The sequence below is a fragment of the Gadus chalcogrammus genome, chromosome 6, assembly GCF_026213295.1.
Source record: "Gadus chalcogrammus isolate NIFS_2021 chromosome 6, NIFS_Gcha_1.0, whole genome shotgun sequence".
Classification (NCBI taxonomy): Eukaryota; Metazoa; Chordata; class Actinopteri; order Gadiformes; family Gadidae; genus Gadus; species Gadus chalcogrammus.
In genome coordinates, this window is record NC_079417.1 from 25102896 (window position 1) to 25122338 (window position 19443).

General features: G+C 45.8%; 1 protein-coding gene across 1 annotated transcript in view; it reads right to left on the bottom strand.

The window, feature by feature from the left end:
• Nucleotides 1-596: 596 nt before the first annotated feature.
• cfap157 (cilia and flagella associated protein 157) overlaps nt 597-19443 on the bottom strand; it is a 30765-nt gene continuing 11918 nt past the window's right edge. Inside the window, exons 2-8 of the mRNA XM_056593311.1 lie at nt 9238-9509; nt 8398-8551; nt 6958-7243; nt 5781-5911; nt 3463-3679; nt 2833-3104; nt 597-948 (exon numbers count right to left, since the gene is read on the bottom strand). Of these exons, the coding sequence (XP_056449286.1) occupies nt 597-948; nt 2833-3104; nt 3463-3679; nt 5781-5911; nt 6958-7243; nt 8398-8551; nt 9238-9509 (1684 nt within the window). The remainder of the gene's footprint in view (nt 949-2832; nt 3105-3462; nt 3680-5780; nt 5912-6957; nt 7244-8397; nt 8552-9237; nt 9510-19443) is intronic.

The following is a 19443-nucleotide window of genomic DNA, read 5'->3' on the forward strand; positions in this document are numbered from 1 at the left end:
ATAGGGTTAGGGGCTACAGGCAGCTGATAGGGTTAGGGGCTACAGGGAGGTGATAGGGTGAGGGGCTACAGGGAGGTGGTAGGGTGAGGGGCTTCAGGGAGGTAATAGGGTGAGGGGCCACAGGGAGGTGATAGGGTGAGGGGCCACAGGGAGCTGGTAGGGTAAAGGTCAGGGGCCACAGGGAGCTGGTAGGGTAAAGGTCAGGGGTCACAGGGAGGTGGTAGGGTAAAGGTCGGGGAGGTGGTAAGGTGAGGGGCCTCAGGGAGTTGGTAGGGTGAGGGGCCACAGGCAGCTGATAGGGTGAGGGGCCACAGGGAGGTGGTAGGGTGAGGGGCCACAGGGAGGTGGTAGGGTGAGGGGCCACAGGGAGGTGGTAGGGTGAGGGGCCACAGGGAGGTGGTAGGGTGAGGGGCCACAGGGAGGTGGTAGGGTGAGGGGCCACAGGGAGGTGGTAGGGTGAGGGGCCTCAGGGAGGTGGTAGGGTGAGGGGCCTCAGGGAGGTGGTAGGGTGAGGGGCCACAGGGAGGTGGTAGGGTGAGGGGCCACAGGGAGGTGGTAGGGTGAGGGGCCACAGGGAGGTGGTAGGGTGAGGGGCTTCAGGGAGGTGGTAGGGTGAGGGGCCACAGGGAGGTGGTAGGGTGAGGGGCCACAGGGAGGTGGTAGGGTGAGGGGCCACAGGGAGGTGGTAGGGTGAGGGGCCACAGGGAGGTGGTAGGGTGAGGGGCCACAGGGAGGTGGTAGGGTGAGGGGCCACAGGGAGGTGATAGGGTGAGGGGCTTCAGGGAGGTGGTAGGGTGAGGGGCTTCAGGGAGGTGGTAGGGTGAGGGGCCACAGGGAGGTGGTAGGGTGAGGGGCTTCAGGGAGGTGGTAGGGTAAAGGTCAGGGGGTACAGGGAGGTGGTAGGGTGAGGGGCCACAGGGAGGTGGTAGGGTGAGGGGCCACAGGCAGCTGATAGGGTGAGGGGCCACAGGGAGGTGGTAGGGTGAGGGGCCACAGGGAGGTGGTAGGGTGAGGGACCACAGGGAGGTGGTAGGGTAAAGGTCAGGGGGTACAGGGAGGTGGTAGGGTAAAGGTCAGGGGGTACAGGGAGGTGGTAGGGTAAAGGTCAGGGGCTTCAGGGAGGTGGTAGGGTGAGGGGCCACAGGGAGGTGGTAGGGTGAGGGGCTTCAGGGAGGTGGTAGGGTAAAGGTCAGGGGGTACAGGGAGGTGGTAGGGTGAGGGGCCACAGGGAGGTGGTAGGGTAAAGGTCAGGGGCCACAGGGAGGTGGTAGGGTAAAGGTCAGGGGGTACAGGGAGGTGGTAGGGTAAAGGTCAGGGGGTACAGGAAGGTGGTAGGGTAAAGGTCAGGGGGTACAGGGAGGTGGTAGGGTAAAGGTCAGGGGGTACAGGTAGCTGATAGGGTAAAGGTCAGGGTTCTTGAATCATCGGGCCGGGCTGGAGGGACCACTTCTCTTCTGGCTTGTCTTCCTAGAGAATAGAAAAATAGCAGATCTCACTTCACATAGTTTTTTTACCCATATGTCATCATCATTTACAGTATTTGAAAACAGTAAGAGCCTAACAAATTTGGTCTGAAAAATAATTGTGTTTTGAATTACAAGATAGTTATTATAGTATATATCTGTCATACTAATAAGGCTGCTTTCACATCAGGGACCCATGGACTGATCTGAGTACATGTTACTCAAAAGTCCTGTTTGATTACTGTGTACCTTACCAGAGGATCAGTGAACGGGTACACTCCATCGTATTGGCTTGGGATCTTGCGATTGGCGTGCTCTTTTACACTGTACCGACAACATAAACCTATGAAAAGTGTACTCTTCTTCTTACTTGTGTTAGGTGGTGGGTCTGAAATCAACTAGGTGCATACCGCCATCTATGGTATCAGAGTGTGTAGATACGTAAGTGTAGTCGGGTGGGGGGGGGGGGGCATGGAACAAATCAATCATACCTTCTATAAAGCCTTTTGGAAACTCTCTGTCTGTTTAGAGATATGCAGAAAGACGCTGGGGTTGACAAGTTACCGGACTACTTGCGGAGTGATTCCAAAGACGTCATTAGAGGCAAAAAAACCTTTGTTCTCCTTGACAGCGGTGAATTATACTTAGCAACAGTGAATTATCAAATATAAGGGGGCACTCACACTAGGGCCGCTTGCCTGTTCCGTGCTGCAGGAAGATTCAGCACGATTCCCCCCCTCCCCACTCCTCCCGCTGGCCCGTGGTCACACTGCTCCCAAAGGCCGTGGCCTGGGCACGATTGCTCCTTCATACATACGTCATCAAGTCGTAATATGATAAATACGTCATCACCAAGCGTGGTGTCCAGCTGCGACTGAATGCTGTCGTCTGCCCAAATTTCAAGTAAACACTCGACTTCACTATCGCACCAACGTAAACCCACTCGTGAACCGCTTACCACCATTGTTTAAAATGATTGTTGTGGGGAAGAAGGGCATGGACCTATAAAGAAAGAAGGGTCGCGCAAGGACTAGGTCATCAGCTCACGTTGCGTATCCGCGTGTGTCATCTCATTAGCATCTGTACTTTGGCCACGGCACACCTCTCCCAAGTGTGCCGTGGCCAAGGGGCTGTTCCGTGCTGGAATACGGATGGCGTGGTCACACTAGCCAAACGGTCTAGACTTTAGTATGCAAATGAGCTCGGGCACGGTGCCGCGGCCCTAGTGTGAGTGGCCCCTAATTCACCGCTGGAAGTTGTGAAGGGTCCATGCAAGTGAACGGAGCGTTACATGGCATTGAGAAGACCTGTGTAATAAGCAGATATAATGTTTGGTAGATGTTGACCTCCGACATGGCAGACCACTGACCTGGGGTGCTGGCTGGTAGTCATGGGATGGGGGCCCACCTTGAACTCCCTGGAGGTCTGGTTCTGCCGTGGCACCAGACCCAGGTCCCCCGGCCTGTAGTGAGTCTGGTGTTGACCGGCCGTTGGGGCTGAGGTCAGCTCTGGGGTCCCGCGGCCGTTGGCCCCGAGCCGCGCAGCTCTATCCAGGACGGCCAGGAGCTTCTGCATGTTCTGGTTCCTGCGGACCACAGCCTGCACCTCCTCCTCCTGCTCCTCCAACCCTGGCCTCTCATCCTGAGCAGGATACAAAAGGATACATCATATTGATTGACTAATACTGCCTTCAGGTCACACCCATCCCCGCATGAACTGATAGTCAATAGCTCTGCTGCCTCGGACATAAGCCAATCGGGAGTAACGCACTCAGTTGCATTGTTTTAGAGACCACACACTCATTCATCTGACAGCTGCTTGCTGCATGGCTTCAAGTGCACAACACCCACCACCGCCTCAGCTCCACCATATCTCTCTTTAGCCCTTGAGACATGGTGGGAGGGTGGCGAGCACAAAATGTAGCCTGTTAAGCATTCCAAATGTGATTAAGGGCTATACAAAGAAATGTACTTGATTTGAACATCATGTTGCGGCCGGCTCTGTGGCTGATTGGCTGCTTGGCTCCCTGCCATTCCCTAAACAGAACCAAACCGCCCAGACTTACCGTCAGTGCCTGTCTGAGCGCCATGGCAGCCTCACTCAGGATGACCTCTGTCTGGCCCCGCCTCCTCTGCTCCTCATCTAGCTCCGCCCCCAAGCGCTTCACCGTTATTGCGTCCTCCCGGCCTCGCTCCAGGACGAGCTCATGCTCCTTCCTGTCCACAAGAACACTATACTATAATTCGGGGTTTTCATCAGCTGTAATCCATAAACATCAAGATTAATACAAATGAAGGCTTTAGATGTTTCACTTTTGGTGGAATGAATCTATGTAACATATATTTTTATTTTAATATATATTCTTTTTTAATTTATTAATTTAATTAAATGAACTTTTCCACAATATTCTAGTCATATATAATATATTATTCTAGTAGGCATCATGGCCTGACTAAGGTCAGGCCATGATGATCAAATCGCAGTAACATGAGCTGACCTGCACAAAACTCACACGCTTCAGGCATCACGGCCTGACTAAGGTCAGGCCGTGATGCCTGAAGCGTGCAGGTCAGCTCATGTTACTGCGATTTGAATTTGGAAAACCTCTGCAAAAACAATGAGTATGTCTATAATCATTCCCCTTGTTTGGGGCATATAGGGTCTACTAGGCTCCATTATCATGTCAGAAGATGCAACAACATTTTCTATCGGTGCGCTGCACATAGCATTGTTTATGATGTCCTTTTTGTTAGGTATGTATAATAGGTGTTGTCTTCTGTTTCTCCCCCAACCCACCAGACCAGCAGAATCTCTCTGTTTAGCCTCCTCCTGATTGACAAATGAGGCACTGGAACATTATTAAGGGATACCCGGGAGTATGGGGTACAGGGTAGGGATGGGAATCGAGAACCGGTTCTTGTTCAGAACCGGTTCCGAGTCAACCGATTCCTTGGAATCGTTAGCAAGCCTGCTTAACGATTCCGCTTATCGGTTCCGGTCGCGGCAAATGCGTCGTGACGTCACACACACGCTGCTTTGATTTGGTTCAGAACGCAGCAAACATGTCGCCGCCGGGGAAGAATTGCATTGTGCGTTCACACCAAACGCGACGGGGCGACAAGATCCCATACAAAGTGAACGTAGAGACGCGTATAAGGGCGAGTTTTTCGCGGGAGAAAACCGATGACAAGTTTTTGTCGTGATGACAGCCAATCAGCGTTCAACAGCGTGATAACTGAGTGACATGTGTAACGTAACAGCCAATCCGCGTTCAGCCGTCAAACTCAGTGCAGTGCAGTCCGGGTGAACCGCGGAATGGAGGAGAAAGTGATTGTTGCAGTTTGCGACTCCCGGAGCTCTATATATATAATAGTATATAATATATTATATACTATATTATAATTGTATATATAATATCACGGCCAACAGCTCTGTCGCCTCCGGATGGCCGTAGCGTGGGGAGCTCTCATAGGGATTGGGCTTCTCGGGGTTTGTTTACCGGCATTGCTATGGTTTCCGGTCTTGTGTGTTCCAACGGTTTATTAGGTAGGCCCATCTAATAAATCTCTGTCTAATCAATGCTTCATTTTGTTTATGTCAGTTTAATTTTGTTACAAGTTGAATGTAAATGAGCACTGTTAGAATTCCAAAAGGCACAAGCTCTTACTTGGCTGTTTTCAGTCTGTGTTTTTAGTTGTATGGCACATAATGATGGCATTTGGGCTTAAAAAGCGAAACATATATCTTTTCGTCTAGACCAATTGATTTGAAAATGTACAATTTCCTAATACTAGAAGCACTTCTGATCAGATATTAAAGAGATGTAATGCAAACAAACACATTTATACTTATTTTCTCACCCAATGAGAATCGATAAGAGAATCGATAAAGAATCGGATCGATAAGCAGAATCGGAATCGTGAAATTCTTATCAATTCCCATCCCTAGTACAGGGGGTACAGGGGGAAAGGGGAGTGGGGTATAGGGTACACGGGTATAGATGACAGGGTTCTAGGGTGAAGGGGGTATAGATTCCAGAATTATAGGGTACTCGGATATAGATTCCAGAGTTATAGGGTATACGGAAATAGATTCCAGAGTTATAGGGTACACGGGTATAGATGACAGGGTTATAGGGTACACGGGTATAGATGACAGGGTTATAGGGTACACACACAGGTATAGATTACAGGGTTCTAGGATACATGGGAATAGATTCCAGGGTATTAGGATGAAGGGGTTATAGATTCCACATTTATAGGGTGAAGGGGGTATAGATTCCAGGGTTCGGGTCAAGGGTCAAGGTATAGGGCATACCTGAGGGCCTGAGCCTCAGCCAGCAGCAAGGTGTGTCGGGTGTGTATATGCTGCAGGCCCTTGCATACAGAGGACTGCTCCTTAAGCTCCACCCCCAGCTCCTCGCACTTGTCAGTCAACTTCCTTATCACCTGGGGGGAGGGGTTGAGAGTCATACCGTCTCTCTCTGACCATCTCTTTCTCTGTCTCTGTCGCTCTTTCTCTGCCTCCGTGTGTCTCTCTTACTCCGTCTCTCCCTATCTCTGCGTCTCTCTCCCCCTTTCTATTTTATGGGTTGGTTTAAATTGCTTTGTTTAATGTATCGTTAATTGGTATACTGGTTGAACCCTGTTGATAGTATAGTGATCGCAGTCATGGCCAGCTTTTTACTCATTGGTCTTGGGGGCTATAAGCCATGGCTGCAATTTCAGCTTTTTAACAACAAAATATGGCATACAGATTTGCATTACGTTTCCCTTCTCCGTAGAAGACCAGACCATACTCTGGAGAATGTACAGGCAGTACTGTTCTAGGCCTGAGATCACATTGTTTCATACAGAGGCTGCTGGACCTTTGGGTCCAGCGAGTAACCGAGGGGCCGGGTACAGCATCATCTACTGATGTACAGGAGTGTAGTGCTGGTCCTGCTTTGTCGGACCAAGAGGACTGTTTTGACTTGATTTGAGTCTTCATTACATTAGCTACCCACATGAAGGTGTGTCTTCAACTGACAAAACAACACACTCATTATTTTACTTAGTACATTTGTTTCAGACAGATCACACAGCTATATCCTCGAGGATGAATTCAGTTTGACGTTCAATAGGCGATTTATTTCATGTTAGTCTTGTGTCCATTCTTTACAAGACTAAATTCAATGTAAATATATTTCTACAAGCAGGCCTATATAGTCAAGAACAATCAAAGGATGACGAATCAAGCTGTTGAGAAGGCTCAGACACAAGAACGCACAGTAATTGAATTTTTATATGTGGATATTCCTATAATAAACTGGGGATGATAACGCCAACAAATGCTGCATGGTTTGACTTGGGTTCTTTGTAGAAAAGCAAAGCCAGCATAACGACATATCATCTTTAGGGGCTTATGTCTCTCCGCCTCTCTGTCTTTCTAAGTTTGTGTTTTACTCTCTCTCTCTCTCCTCCTATCTGTGTGTGTGTGTGTGTGTGTCTCTCACCCCGAGATTGCTCTTATTCTTATGGCTGAGGTCTCTCATCAGGGGATGAATGAGCTGGTCCTTCCTGCGGGTGAGGGTCTCTGAATCCCTGAGGGTCTGGTTCTCCCGGACCAGGGCCTGGTTCTGCTCGGCCAGGTGGGCCAGCTCCTCATGCAGTGCCTCCCTCTCCCCCAGACACTGAGCCACCTCCTCCGAGACGTCACGCCGGGCCTGCAGCTGGAGCTCCACCGCAGCCTGCTTCATGTGGTCTGCATGCTTGGTTTTACCCCTGGAGAACATCTTACTACTATAATAGCAGGCCTGTCGCAGCAGTTACTCAAGTTACTCATGTGCGCATGTGCCAGGCAGCCTGCAGCTCACACACACTCGCAGCACGCGCGAACGCATACATACAACGCAAGCACGCACATACACACCGCATACACACACGCACATGCGCACAATAATGCATTGAAACGCACACACAAACACGCACGCGCACACACCGCACGTCAAGACAAAGACAGCGACACATACACGGAAGCACACAAACCGTATGTCAAGGCTCGGCTTAGCTCAGGAGGTAGAGCAGTTGTCTTGTAACCGAAAGGTTGCTAGTTAACTGCTCCTGACGAGCTGGCTGTCGCCTTGCATGGTTGTCGCGGTGTGTAAATGTGTGGATCAACCGATGTAGAGCCCGAGATGTTATTATATTATGCGCTCAGAAATTTGTTTCATTATGGACTGGGCTTTCCACATTAATGCTATGGGTTTAATTACAGCTAGAGATAAGCGTGCGCAACGCGCGCGTGAAAACTGAAGTTAATATATAACCGTTGTGCACACATAGTATCCTACACTTCTATGTAGACTGCCACCTTCCCCACACATTCCAGCCTTAACCTATACAACAATAACACTTTAAAATATGCTGTCATACACTATGATATACTTTATACTGATATAGTATAGTATATTACAGTATACTATACTGTAATATACTTAATACTAATATAGTATAGAATATTACAATATAGTACACTATAATATACTTTATGCTTATATATTATAGTATATAGTTAAGTTGTTAAGTTATCCTTTGTCCCTTTTTTGAGTACAATATAATATTATACTATTCTAATATAAAAGAGCTAATAAAGTAATATTATACTATACTAATATACTATACTGATTAATTAATTTAATTAATTAATTGATCTACATATAGGCATATTATACTGTACTAATATATCTAATATAGCAATATAATACTAATTATACTATACATATATATTAGTATTAATACATCAATTATAGTCATATACTAAACTAATATAATACATCTAATATAGTAATTGTATAGGATACTAACATAATATATAGCAAATAAAGTAATTTTATACTATGCTAATATAGTGCATCTAATATAGTAGCCTTATGTTAATACTAAGTGTAATGCACCTAGCTTGTTCCAGAGCAGCTTCCATATGCAGCTCATAAAGTTGGTTGTTGTGCGCCTCCTCCTCATTGGCTAATTGTTTCTCCAGCGAGGACAAATCTGACATCAATCTCTCCTTCTGCTCCCCAAACTCTTCTAGAGACGCTAGCTTTCCGGCTGGAGGGGGAGGAGAGAAGAGAGAAGGAGGGAAAGAGAACCGAGGTGGACAGAGGAAATAGGGATGTGGAAAGAGGGCGCAGGAGATTAGAGAGGAGGACACGGGAAGGAGGAGAGGAAGGGAGGAGGAGAGGAGGAGTAGAAGGGAGGAGGAGAGGAAAGAGACTGGAAGAGGAGAGAGAAAGGAAGAGGGGAGAGGCAGAGGCGGTCAGAGGAGAGGAGAGGAGGAACGGAGGAGAGCAGAGAGAGGAGGAGGGGAGAGAGCGGACTGGAAAGGAGGAGAGCAGAGAGGTTGACAGAGGATAGGAGTGAGAAGGGGAAGGAGAGGGCAAAGGAGAGAGGGGAGTAGATGATAGGAGAAGTAAACAGTGAGTTGGTATGCAGACAAACAGGGTTTCAGCCGGAGATCATGACATGCTGCCTGAAACAAGCAGTTCATTCACCGCACCGCTGGAATAAACTAGTGCCTTCTATACCTCAGATGGTCATTTGTACATACACATCCTGTCCATAGGGCAAGGTGATCATTAAAATATCAATAGAATATAGCAGGTGATCAATAAAACATCACAAGTAATCAATAAAATATAAAAAATATTACAGATGATCAATAAAATATCAGAGGTGATCAATGACACATTCCATGTGATGGAAACATCATGACAGGTGATCAATCTTCAACCCACCCAGCATCATGTTCTCAGAGGAGAGCTTCTCGCTCTTCTCCTGGTGCTCCTCTTCGAGCTTACTGAGCCGGAGTTCCAGGGAACGGTTCTGCTCCTCCCAGGTGCGTTGTTCAGACTCCAGTCGCGCTGCGCATCTCATCAGCTCCTCCTCCAGCTGGGCCACGGAGCGCTTCAGGTACTGGACCACGTCCTTCATCTCCTGCTCCAGCTGGGAGTAGCGCAACAAGGAGTCCGACTTCTGCAGCTCTGCCTCATCGCACTTCTGCTGATACCTGGAGGACGGCAGCATTGTCAAAACATGAGTTGACCTACATCCCTAGCACCGTGTAGCCAAGTGGGACTAGGCCATGGAAAGGAAAATGTGTTCCTATTAAATATTTGTTTAGTAGCCTAAAGAAGGAGCATTCAAACAATGTTTGTTAAAGGGGACATATTATGAAAACAACACTTTTCCAGGTATTTGTTTTGGGTCTCTGGTGCTCCCACACACGCTTTGAAAAAAGTCCCTACATGATCTTTTGAGTGAGATATGCATTTCTGAAAGTACCCCGCCTACCGTTACCAAACAAGCGAGTCAGTTTCAGCGACCCTACGTAGGAAGGGGGCACAGTTGAATATTACCTCCCACTTCCCAACTCCCCTCCAATCTGAGCATAGCTAAGATTTTGTGGACCAGCGGATGAGCTGCTCTGGGGGGGAGGAACTCGGCGGCAGCTCAGCTCCGGGAGTACAATCCCTTTCTCTGCCGGACTGCCGCCGAGCTCCCCCCGCCGGAGCTGCCAATCCGGAGGAGACATGGAGAAAGGGATTGGACTCTCGGAGCTGAGCTGCCGGACTGTCGCCGGAACAGCCGGAAAGCTTCGGCGGTAGTTCAGCTCCCGGAGTACCCCCGCCGGAGCTGCCGGACTGCCTCGGTGGCGGCCGAACTGCTTCGACGGCTACAGTCCAGCAGCTCCGGCGCGGGGAGCACGGCGGCAGTCCGGCAGCTCAGCTCCAGGAGTACAATCCCTTTCTCCTCCATGTCACGGCTCATGGACTTCAGAGGGTCAAGGCAAAAGTCCCTTTCCCCCAATTCTCTTAAACCAGGGATGGGCAACTGGCGGCCCGCATCCTCACTCAGTGCGGCCCGCATCCTCACTCAGCCAGGCCCGCACATAATAATAAAAAATAAAAAGAATAATAATAATTGATCGAGTTACAGAAAACTCGGTCAAGAAAGATGAGAAGAATTCATAGAATTCGAAGGCAAACCCATGCGTCTAGTTTGCTTAGAAGCGATATCAGTCATTAAAGATATCCACTTAAGCCTCCACTACAACTAGGCTACTACAACTGCTTGTTGGGTTTGAGTTCATTGAGTTTTTGCACTTAATGTTGGGCCACTGTTTTTCAGTTTTTTGACTTCATTGAATGAAAAATACAGACCATTCATGTGTCTGTTTGAGCATGGAAAACATGAAATGTATGTATGTTGGTTCAATTAACATACCGTACATAGGTTATGATTCTGGAAGATTTTTTAGGTAGTGGCCATCCCCAAAATGCACCAGAATACAGGAAATCATATCTACCAAATTCAAAATTGTGTAGCTTCTCTCAGCTCACGTTTAGTTGAAGTGTGCAGTCATGTGGCCCTCCGATGGTTATGATGAAAAATGTGGCCCTCTTTATCATGAAAGTTGCCCATCCCTGTCTTAAACCATGTCCAAGATATCCCCCACTAGTGTCTTTACTTGTTGTGAAAGTGCCAGAGACGTCAGACGCACTCTATGATTGATAATATCATCCGAGACGCACGTAGCTTTTGGCCGTGCTATTAGATACAATAATATATAAATACTAGTGCCGTCAAGCGATTAAAATATTTAATCGCATTAATGGCATAGTTAACTCACGATTAATCGGAAAAAAAAATTCTATGCTAAATATCCCTTGATTTCTTTGTCCATTTAATTTCTCATTTTAATGCTCTAATCAACATGGAGAAGTGCATCGGCTTGCCTTGTGCAAATATTTGTTTATTGATAACATTGGCATATAGCTTACTGATCAAAACAGGACGATACAAAAAAAAGCCTATAGTGCAATTAAACGATGAATATGCAAACATACTGCCTTGGACATAGCAGTCAGGCTACTGCTTGTTTAATTTGAGCCAAAGAAAAAAAAAAAAAATACTATATTATATAATATAATAATATATTATATTATATAGATAGAGCTCCAGGAGTCCGAAAACGCCAAAAGTTCCTTCTTGTCCATGCTGTGGTTCAATCTGACAGCTCATTGGTCAATGGGCAGCAGATCATTTACATTAAAGCTACAGACACCAGAAACAGCCTATTCTGCAGGTACTTAAACAGAAGGGAATAGCGGTAGGTGAGTTTTTTTTTCCTAAAAGCTATATCCAGCAAACATCTTTAAAAACATGTTTTCTGGAACTCAAATACTATGTTTACTTGTTGTGAAAACGCCATAATACGTCTCCTTTAATGACACGACAGGGAAGGGTTTGACAACTTTCACCTTATATTAAACTGTTAGGCATTGGAGTCCGAGAATCAATGTTCTTTTTTGAAAAGTAAAAGCCCTGAGGCTGTTCCTACCTCTCCACCTGGCCCTCTAGAGCACTAAGGTTGTTACCTCTCCACCTGTCCCTCTAGACTCTAGAGCAGGGCTGCCCAATTTGGGGCCCAAGGCCAAACTTGGCCCGCAACCGATTTTATTTGGCCCACTCCTCACCCACTATCATTGTTTTCTGCCATCAACGCTCGGAATCTGTGCTCACTCTCATTGAATATTATTTATTGGTGCACTTCCATTCCTGACCATAGAATAACATAGGATTTATTCCCTTGAAACCTAGCAGACTTTCTGCAGCAGAAGCAATTTCTCGCGCCACATCTGATTTTTTCTTTGCCACCAATTTAACCCTCCACATTGCTTCAACCATGAATGCCGTAGCCCTTGCTTGTCAAAACTGAATCATCATTTACAGCTATAGCATGCCCCTTTGCAAAAGGGGCAAAGTCAACAGCCGTACTTTGACTGCCCAGCCTGCTCTCCTCCACCCTTCTGGCTGCCTCTGCATAAGATATTTTGTTTTCCTTCTTTATTCATTCAACTTTTTCTGCTTCGACATAGTTTTGACACCCCCTGAACGGAAGCCAGGTGATCACCCCCACAGTTACAACACTTCACAGGTTCCTTGCACTCTTTTCCATCATGAGCCTTGCTACATCGTCTACACCTTTGCTTTCCTCTACACACAGCTGCCACATGGCCATATCTCTGGCACTTAAAGCATCTCAGAGGAGGTCTTTCATACTCTCTCACTGGGTAACTCATGTGTCCCAACATGACTCTTAGGAACCACATCATCTTTAAAGGTAAGAAGGACAGGAGCGGTCCCTCTTCCATTCTCACCCTTCCCCATTCGTTTTGCAGCTATGACATTAGCCCCCTTCAGAGAAGATAACAATTCTTGCTCAGACACTTCCAAGGACACATTATACACAACTCATTTAACCCCTGTACTAATCCGTTGCTTGAACATATCCACTCCCTTACCCAGCACATTTTTTATATTAAGCACCTTGTCTTGTTGCCTTGCAGACTTGCAGATGATAGAAATCATTCCATTTTGCAGAATAGAAGCATGCATTACATCACCTATCTCTTTTTTTAACTCAGTCAATTTAAGGGGACTAGCAGCAGAAAACCCAACACCTCCCTTCACTTTGATCAGAACCTTAAACCCATGATCACTTTTTTGGTCTGGTCTCATTGCTTTAGCCTGTGAATTATCCACATCACTGGCTGGAGAATGATATCCTCTCCCTTTCCTTTTGAGTCTATCCTCACCCACTTTACTCCATTCCCCCCCACCCCCATCCCATTACGCTCCCGTCGGCATGGGCCAACTCTGATTTAGGCAATCCCCAACTCAGCAAGCGATCGTCAGATCGAACAGCTGAGTTTGCACAGACCTGTGCAGGGATATCGTTCCCGGACCTATACAGGCCGTCGGGAAATATCCCTACAAACAGATCCCCACAACACCCAAGCTGAACAACCCAAAAATCAACCAATTCAGAAATCTCCTTTAGCTGTTGTTCTGAAGCCAACAAGTTTAATTAATAAACAATTGAAAACACCGCCACTAGCACGCCACTACTCCACCCTGATCTGCTTCCTCTGCAATTCCTCAGACGCATCCGGTGATCAGCCCCGAGGTCAACACCCCGACACTGGGCTCACAGGTCTACTTAAATAAGCATAGCTCAGGTGTTGTCAATGAGCTCGTTAAGCTCCCCTCGTTAGGGTCGTGACAAAGCTATGACAACAATGAGATAAAATCCGCTTCTACTCAAGGTAACATCGAATGCTGTTTATTTTGTCAACAAACAAGTCACTCGATGGAGAAATGCTCACTCATTAAGATGAAAATGCATCAGGACAAGATACGTTTCATAAAGGAAAAGGGAATTTCTTTTTGGTTGCCTAAAGCCTGGCCACATAAGTAAAGACTGCAGGAGTCGCCTGGATTGCAATGTGTCAGAAGAAGCATCCCTCAGTACTTCACATTGAGATAAACGATAGAAGTACATCCTTAAAAGAAATACAAGCATCTGTGAGTTCTCCACTAAGTGTTTCACCTGGACAGCCTCAGACATGTAGGCATACAGACTCATCCTCCCCCGGTGTAACACAGAACGCCAGAGGAAGTCTTTTCTTCCTGTGGCCATCAGACTGTTTAATGCATCTACCTCCAGCTGCAGAAGGGACCGTGGAGACACTATGCCCTGAGACCAATGTCACTTTATTTATTTAATTATTTTTACCCAATTTATTTATTTATATATTTACTTATTTTTATTTTAACCCAATTTTCAATTAATCACTTTAGTTAATTTATGCTGCCAACAATTGCTGCTATAATATTTATCACTTTACCACTTTTACCACTAATAGCACTTTTATCCAATCGCTCCTTTTCACTTATTTAGTTTGTACTTATTTTATTTCAATCTATTTTATCTATTTTGACTCTAACCCTGTATTACTTTCCCACCTTTGTATTGTAACTGTTGCATAGTAATTTCCCTCGGGATAAATAAAGCATCTTGAATCTTGAATATAGGGGCCGGGGATGAGGACAATGCTGTCTTTTCCATTGTTGCAGTCAAAGTTAAAGCCCACATGAGTAACACAATTCTGCAGACCTATGCATTTCTGGACCCGGGGAGTTCCGGTACATTCTGTACAGTCAGTTTGGCAGAGAAATTGGGCTTGAAAGGCAAGCTAGCCAACATCCTACTAAGGACAATGGGTCAACAAAAAATTGTGGGCACCACCATATTGACTGGTTTGGAAGTGTCTGGTATAGACAGTGGTGGGCAGAGTAGCTTAAAAATGTACTCAAGTAAAAGTACTGTTAAGATTATAATTACTCAGGTAGAAGTAAAAGTACTCGTAAAAATAATTACTCAAGTAAGAGTAAAAAAGTATGCAGTGAAAAGACTACTCAAGTACTCAAGAGTACAAGTACTGAGTTTCTCCGATTTATTTTTTAAATAAACAGAGCAACACAAACGGTACAAAATAGACACCAGCAAAATATAAAACAGCAATGTTCAAATAAAGATAATGTAAATAACATCCTTTTAAATAAAATAAATAAGGTCTTTAAAAATAAAATGCATAACCCTTGAACTAAAACAATACCAAATTAAATCTTTGCCAAATTAAATACATCAACCTTTAAATAAAATTAAAATAAATTTGTGTATCCAAAATTATATTAATTAAAACCAATACACATATAATTGTTATACGGAGTGGGTGAAAAACTGTGTGTGTGTGTGTGTGTGTGTGTGTGTGTGTGTGTGTGTGTGTGTGTGTGTGTGTGTGTGTGTGTGTGTGTGTGTGTGTGTGTGTGTGTGTGTGTGTGTGTGTCACTCTGTTCGAGCCTGCATGAGAGTTCAATGTTGTCATTAGCTGTAACGTCTTTCTGACCAATCGCAGTTCAAGGCCGACCTGGGCTGTGCCACTTCGGGAGGGGGCGCTCAGTTACTCCCCTCTAGACAAAACCGAATCGGTTGCGACGTTGACCCGGCGCCCCCCGAAACGTTAACGGGCCACAGGGAATTTTCCCAACTCTCCCGATTACCACTCTGCGTTGTGCGTGCGTGCGTGCCTGTGTGTGTGTGTGCAGGCGTTATTCAATTGCCTCTCGGCCGCTTGTACCCGCGATCTCGTCCTTTCGGCCATCACCCAACCCTCATGACCATAGGTGAGGATAGGAACAAAGATCGACCGGTAGATCGAGAGCTTTGCCTTGCGACTCAGCTCTCTTTTCGTAACAACGGTGCGGTAAAGCGAACGCAATACCGCCCCCGCTGCTCCGATTCTCCGGCCAATCTCAAGCTCCATAGTACTACCCTCACTCGCGAACAAGACCCCGAGGTACTTGAACTCCTTCACTTGGGCTAAGGCAGGGGTTTTCAAAGTGTGAGAGAGTGAGCCCCCCCTCAGAGATGAAATTTCAGCTGAGCCCCCCCCCCCTGGATTACTTTCTTCGGTGACCGCAGTTAATTTAGCTTCCTATCAAAAAACTCCCGGGGCTTGGTCACCAGACTTGGGTGCTTGGTCTCAATATGACGCCGGAGTCGACATGGTCTCATACCGTCATTAGCTAGCACCTCTTTGCAAACCACACACTGTGGCAGTGGAGCATCTTCAGATCCAGTCCATGAAAATCCCAAGTTTAAATATTCATGGTCATACTTCCTTCTTTTTTTGCCTGCCCCAGACTCTGTCTCCTTACTCACCGTAGCTTTAGATACAAAAAACCGATCCATTTTGCTAAAGTTAGCCAGCAATATTATTTTCTAGGGATGTCCCCGTATGGAGTTAGATTCATGCCAAAACCCTGCACACACGCGAAACGTGTTTTGCTCACGCAAAACGTGTTTCGCTCACACATAACGATTCACACGCACACAAAACGTGTTTTACTCACACAAAATGATTCACACACACGCTCAGTGTGGTTTGCAAATGCAAAACATCATTCACAAACTAAAGCATTTTGCTTCAGAAACAAATACAGTATGTTTTACACAAAGTACAAAAAAAAATCCTTCAAATACACAAAATAATTCTACAAGTACGGAACACGAAAGCTGCGCGTGGATCGGAATGCATTTGCGCACGGATCGGATTGCATTTGCGTACGGAACAGCAAGGCGGAAAATTAGTGCCAAAAGTCACGTGACAAATAAATGTCCTGTTATTCACACTACACAACAGCAGGTGGCGGTGTTGAGTCAGTTTAAGGCCGCCAGGACGATCTTTTTTCTCCCCAAAATCTTTATTTGATGCCGGCCAAACGTGTGTGGATTCAACTCCATACTATGCGACTTTCCGCCCCTTTGTCACGGAATCGTACGACACGGAGAAAAGCTAGTTTGGGAGATTAAATTGAACAAAATGAGCGGCCAACAGGTGAGTCCAATGGAAGTGTCGCCACTCTGTTTTGGCATCAAATAAAGATTTTGGGGAGAAAAAAGATCGTCCTGGCGGCCTTAAACTGACTCAACACCGCCACCTGCTGTTGTGTAGTGTGAATAACAGGACATTTATTTGTCACGTGACTTTTGGCACTAATTTTCCGCCTTGCTGTTCCGTACGCAAATGCAATCCGATCCGTGCGCAAATGCATTCCGATCCACGCGCAGCTTTCGTGTTCCGTACTTGTAGAATTGTTTTGTGTACTTGAAGGATTTTTTTTTGTACTTTGTGGAAAACATACTGGCCCTCATTTATCAAACGAGCGTACGACAGAAAACGTGCGTAAAATGGATCTACGCTCATTTCAACGTTGAGCTTGGCATTTATCAATTTGAACGTGAGCGCAGGCTGCGATGAAATCTCACGTCAGGTCTGAGCTCGTGTACGCAAGTTTTTTTGGCGCAGCACACGGGTATTTCACTGATGAATAGTGCAGCACAAGTAGCCCATGTTGCACATCTGTATTAATTACTAAATAAATTGGAATTAGCCCAGCCGTTCAAACAATTACAATCAAGTCAGCCCTAATTAAAAACAGTATTGCTATGAAAATAATTAGAATGTGACAGGTGAAATGTTTATTCAGCTGTCTATATAAACAGGAGCTTTGCCAAATAGGTGGTCGAGTCGCAGCGATGGCAGATCTGGCTCTGTTAAGGACCTCAACGCACAGACGAGAGTTTTTCGAGACCGCGCCGATTTTTTTAAGGAGGGCGCTGAATGGCTCTTGAGTCGTTTTCGTCTCCCAAGGCATCTCCTGATGGAGCTATGCAATGCTTTGGAGCCACAGTTAAGGCGAGAAACTAGGCGATCAAACGCAATACCTGTGCAGGTTTGCTCTACCTTGGGATTTTTGGCCACCGGGATCTTGCAGCGGGAGATCGGGGACAGGTCTGCTATTTCCCAGCCAAGTATTAGCCGAACCATGCCAGCAGTTTTGGCAGCTATAATGTCCCTCTCCGAACGTTATATTAAATTCCCATATAATAACGATCAGCAAACTGGAATCAAACGGGATTTTTATGCTATTGCTAGGTTTCCAAATGTGATTGGTGCGGTTGATTGTACCCATGTAGGCTACGTATGAACCATCTATTAATGATTACGCGTACATCAACCGCAAAAGCTACCATTCAGTTAATGTTCCGATTATTTGCGATGCCAGAATGTCAAATCCTGAACATGGTAGCCCGATGGCCTGGGGGCACGCACGATTCTTTTATTTTCCAAAATAGCAACGTTGGGCATCGTCTACATCAGGGCGCACTACATGGTCAGAGTCATCTCGGTGAGTTACGCTGCAGTCGCACTGCACCGGCCTCCTCCCGTTTCTTGCTTGGCCGGCTTCACAGCCGCAACACGTTTTTTGGAGCTTCATGTCGGACCATTTTTTCTTCACCTTATTCGGAATTAAATAACTTTAACGGAATGCACACAATAGCATATATATGAAATGTTTTAAGCTGGATAACAGAAGTTGTACATTAAATGTATTATTTAATTGATTTAATTAACAAACCTCTTCCGTAGCCCGACGAACATTGGAAACACTATTCACTGCAACAGTTATTTCCTTCCATATAGGGTTATATGCTGGCCTTTAATGCCAGCTTTTAGGCTACCAAATAAAACCAGACGGTTCGCATCCACCAGTGACCCGAGCGTCTCCATTTGGGTCTCGGAAAAATTCCTTTATTTTACCGTTGGACGTTTCTCCATGTCGTAAAAGTTAGGGGCGAGACTTCTGAAGACGTGCTTTTATATGGGCGTGTTACGTTAATTACGATCGATCTCAGCCGCCGTATTTATCAACGCAAGATCCTTCGTACGCTGGGATTGGTGTGATACGAAGGTTTCGTAAATCTCACGTGGGTCCTATCGTAAGATGAATCATGCGTTCAGATTTGCGCTCATTTCTACGTTCGTTTGATAAATGAGGGCCACTGTATTTGTTTCTGAAGCAAAATGCTTTAGTTTGTGAATGATGTTTTGTATTTGCAAACCACACTGAGCGTGTGTGTGAATCATTTTGCGTGAGTAAAACACGTTTTGTGTGCGTGTGAATCGTTATGCGTGAGCAAAACACGTTTTGCGTGTGTGCGGGGTTTTGGCATGAATCTAACTCCATATCCCCGACTCTGAATTTTCTGAGTCGAATCAGATCTGCCTTTTCAGTCCGGAGATTCGACTATTCGGCGGGGTTTGTTTACCGGCGTTGCTATGGTGACCTAAATTATTATAAGCAACTGAAAACGATGCTGGTTTGAAACTAAAACTGTGATTCTGAAAAAAGTATAAATGCTATCAAAATTCCGTTTCGATAGTATTGAAGATACAAGTGTGTAGACTTGTTTAATGGTTCGAACGATGGTAAACGGTTGAAAAAGGAATGAGTTACGATGTCTAGAATTAGGTGTATCAGAATGGCCAGACGTCGTCAATGAAAACAGCTGAAAACGAAGCGGTATGAAACTAAAACTGTGATTCTGAAGAAATTTTAAATGATATCGAAATTCTGTTTCGATATTATTGAAGATACAAGTGTGTAGATTTGTTAAATGGTTTGCACGAAGATAAACGGTTGAAAATTGATTTGGTTATGTTACTTCTACAGTTGAAGTACGACTGATG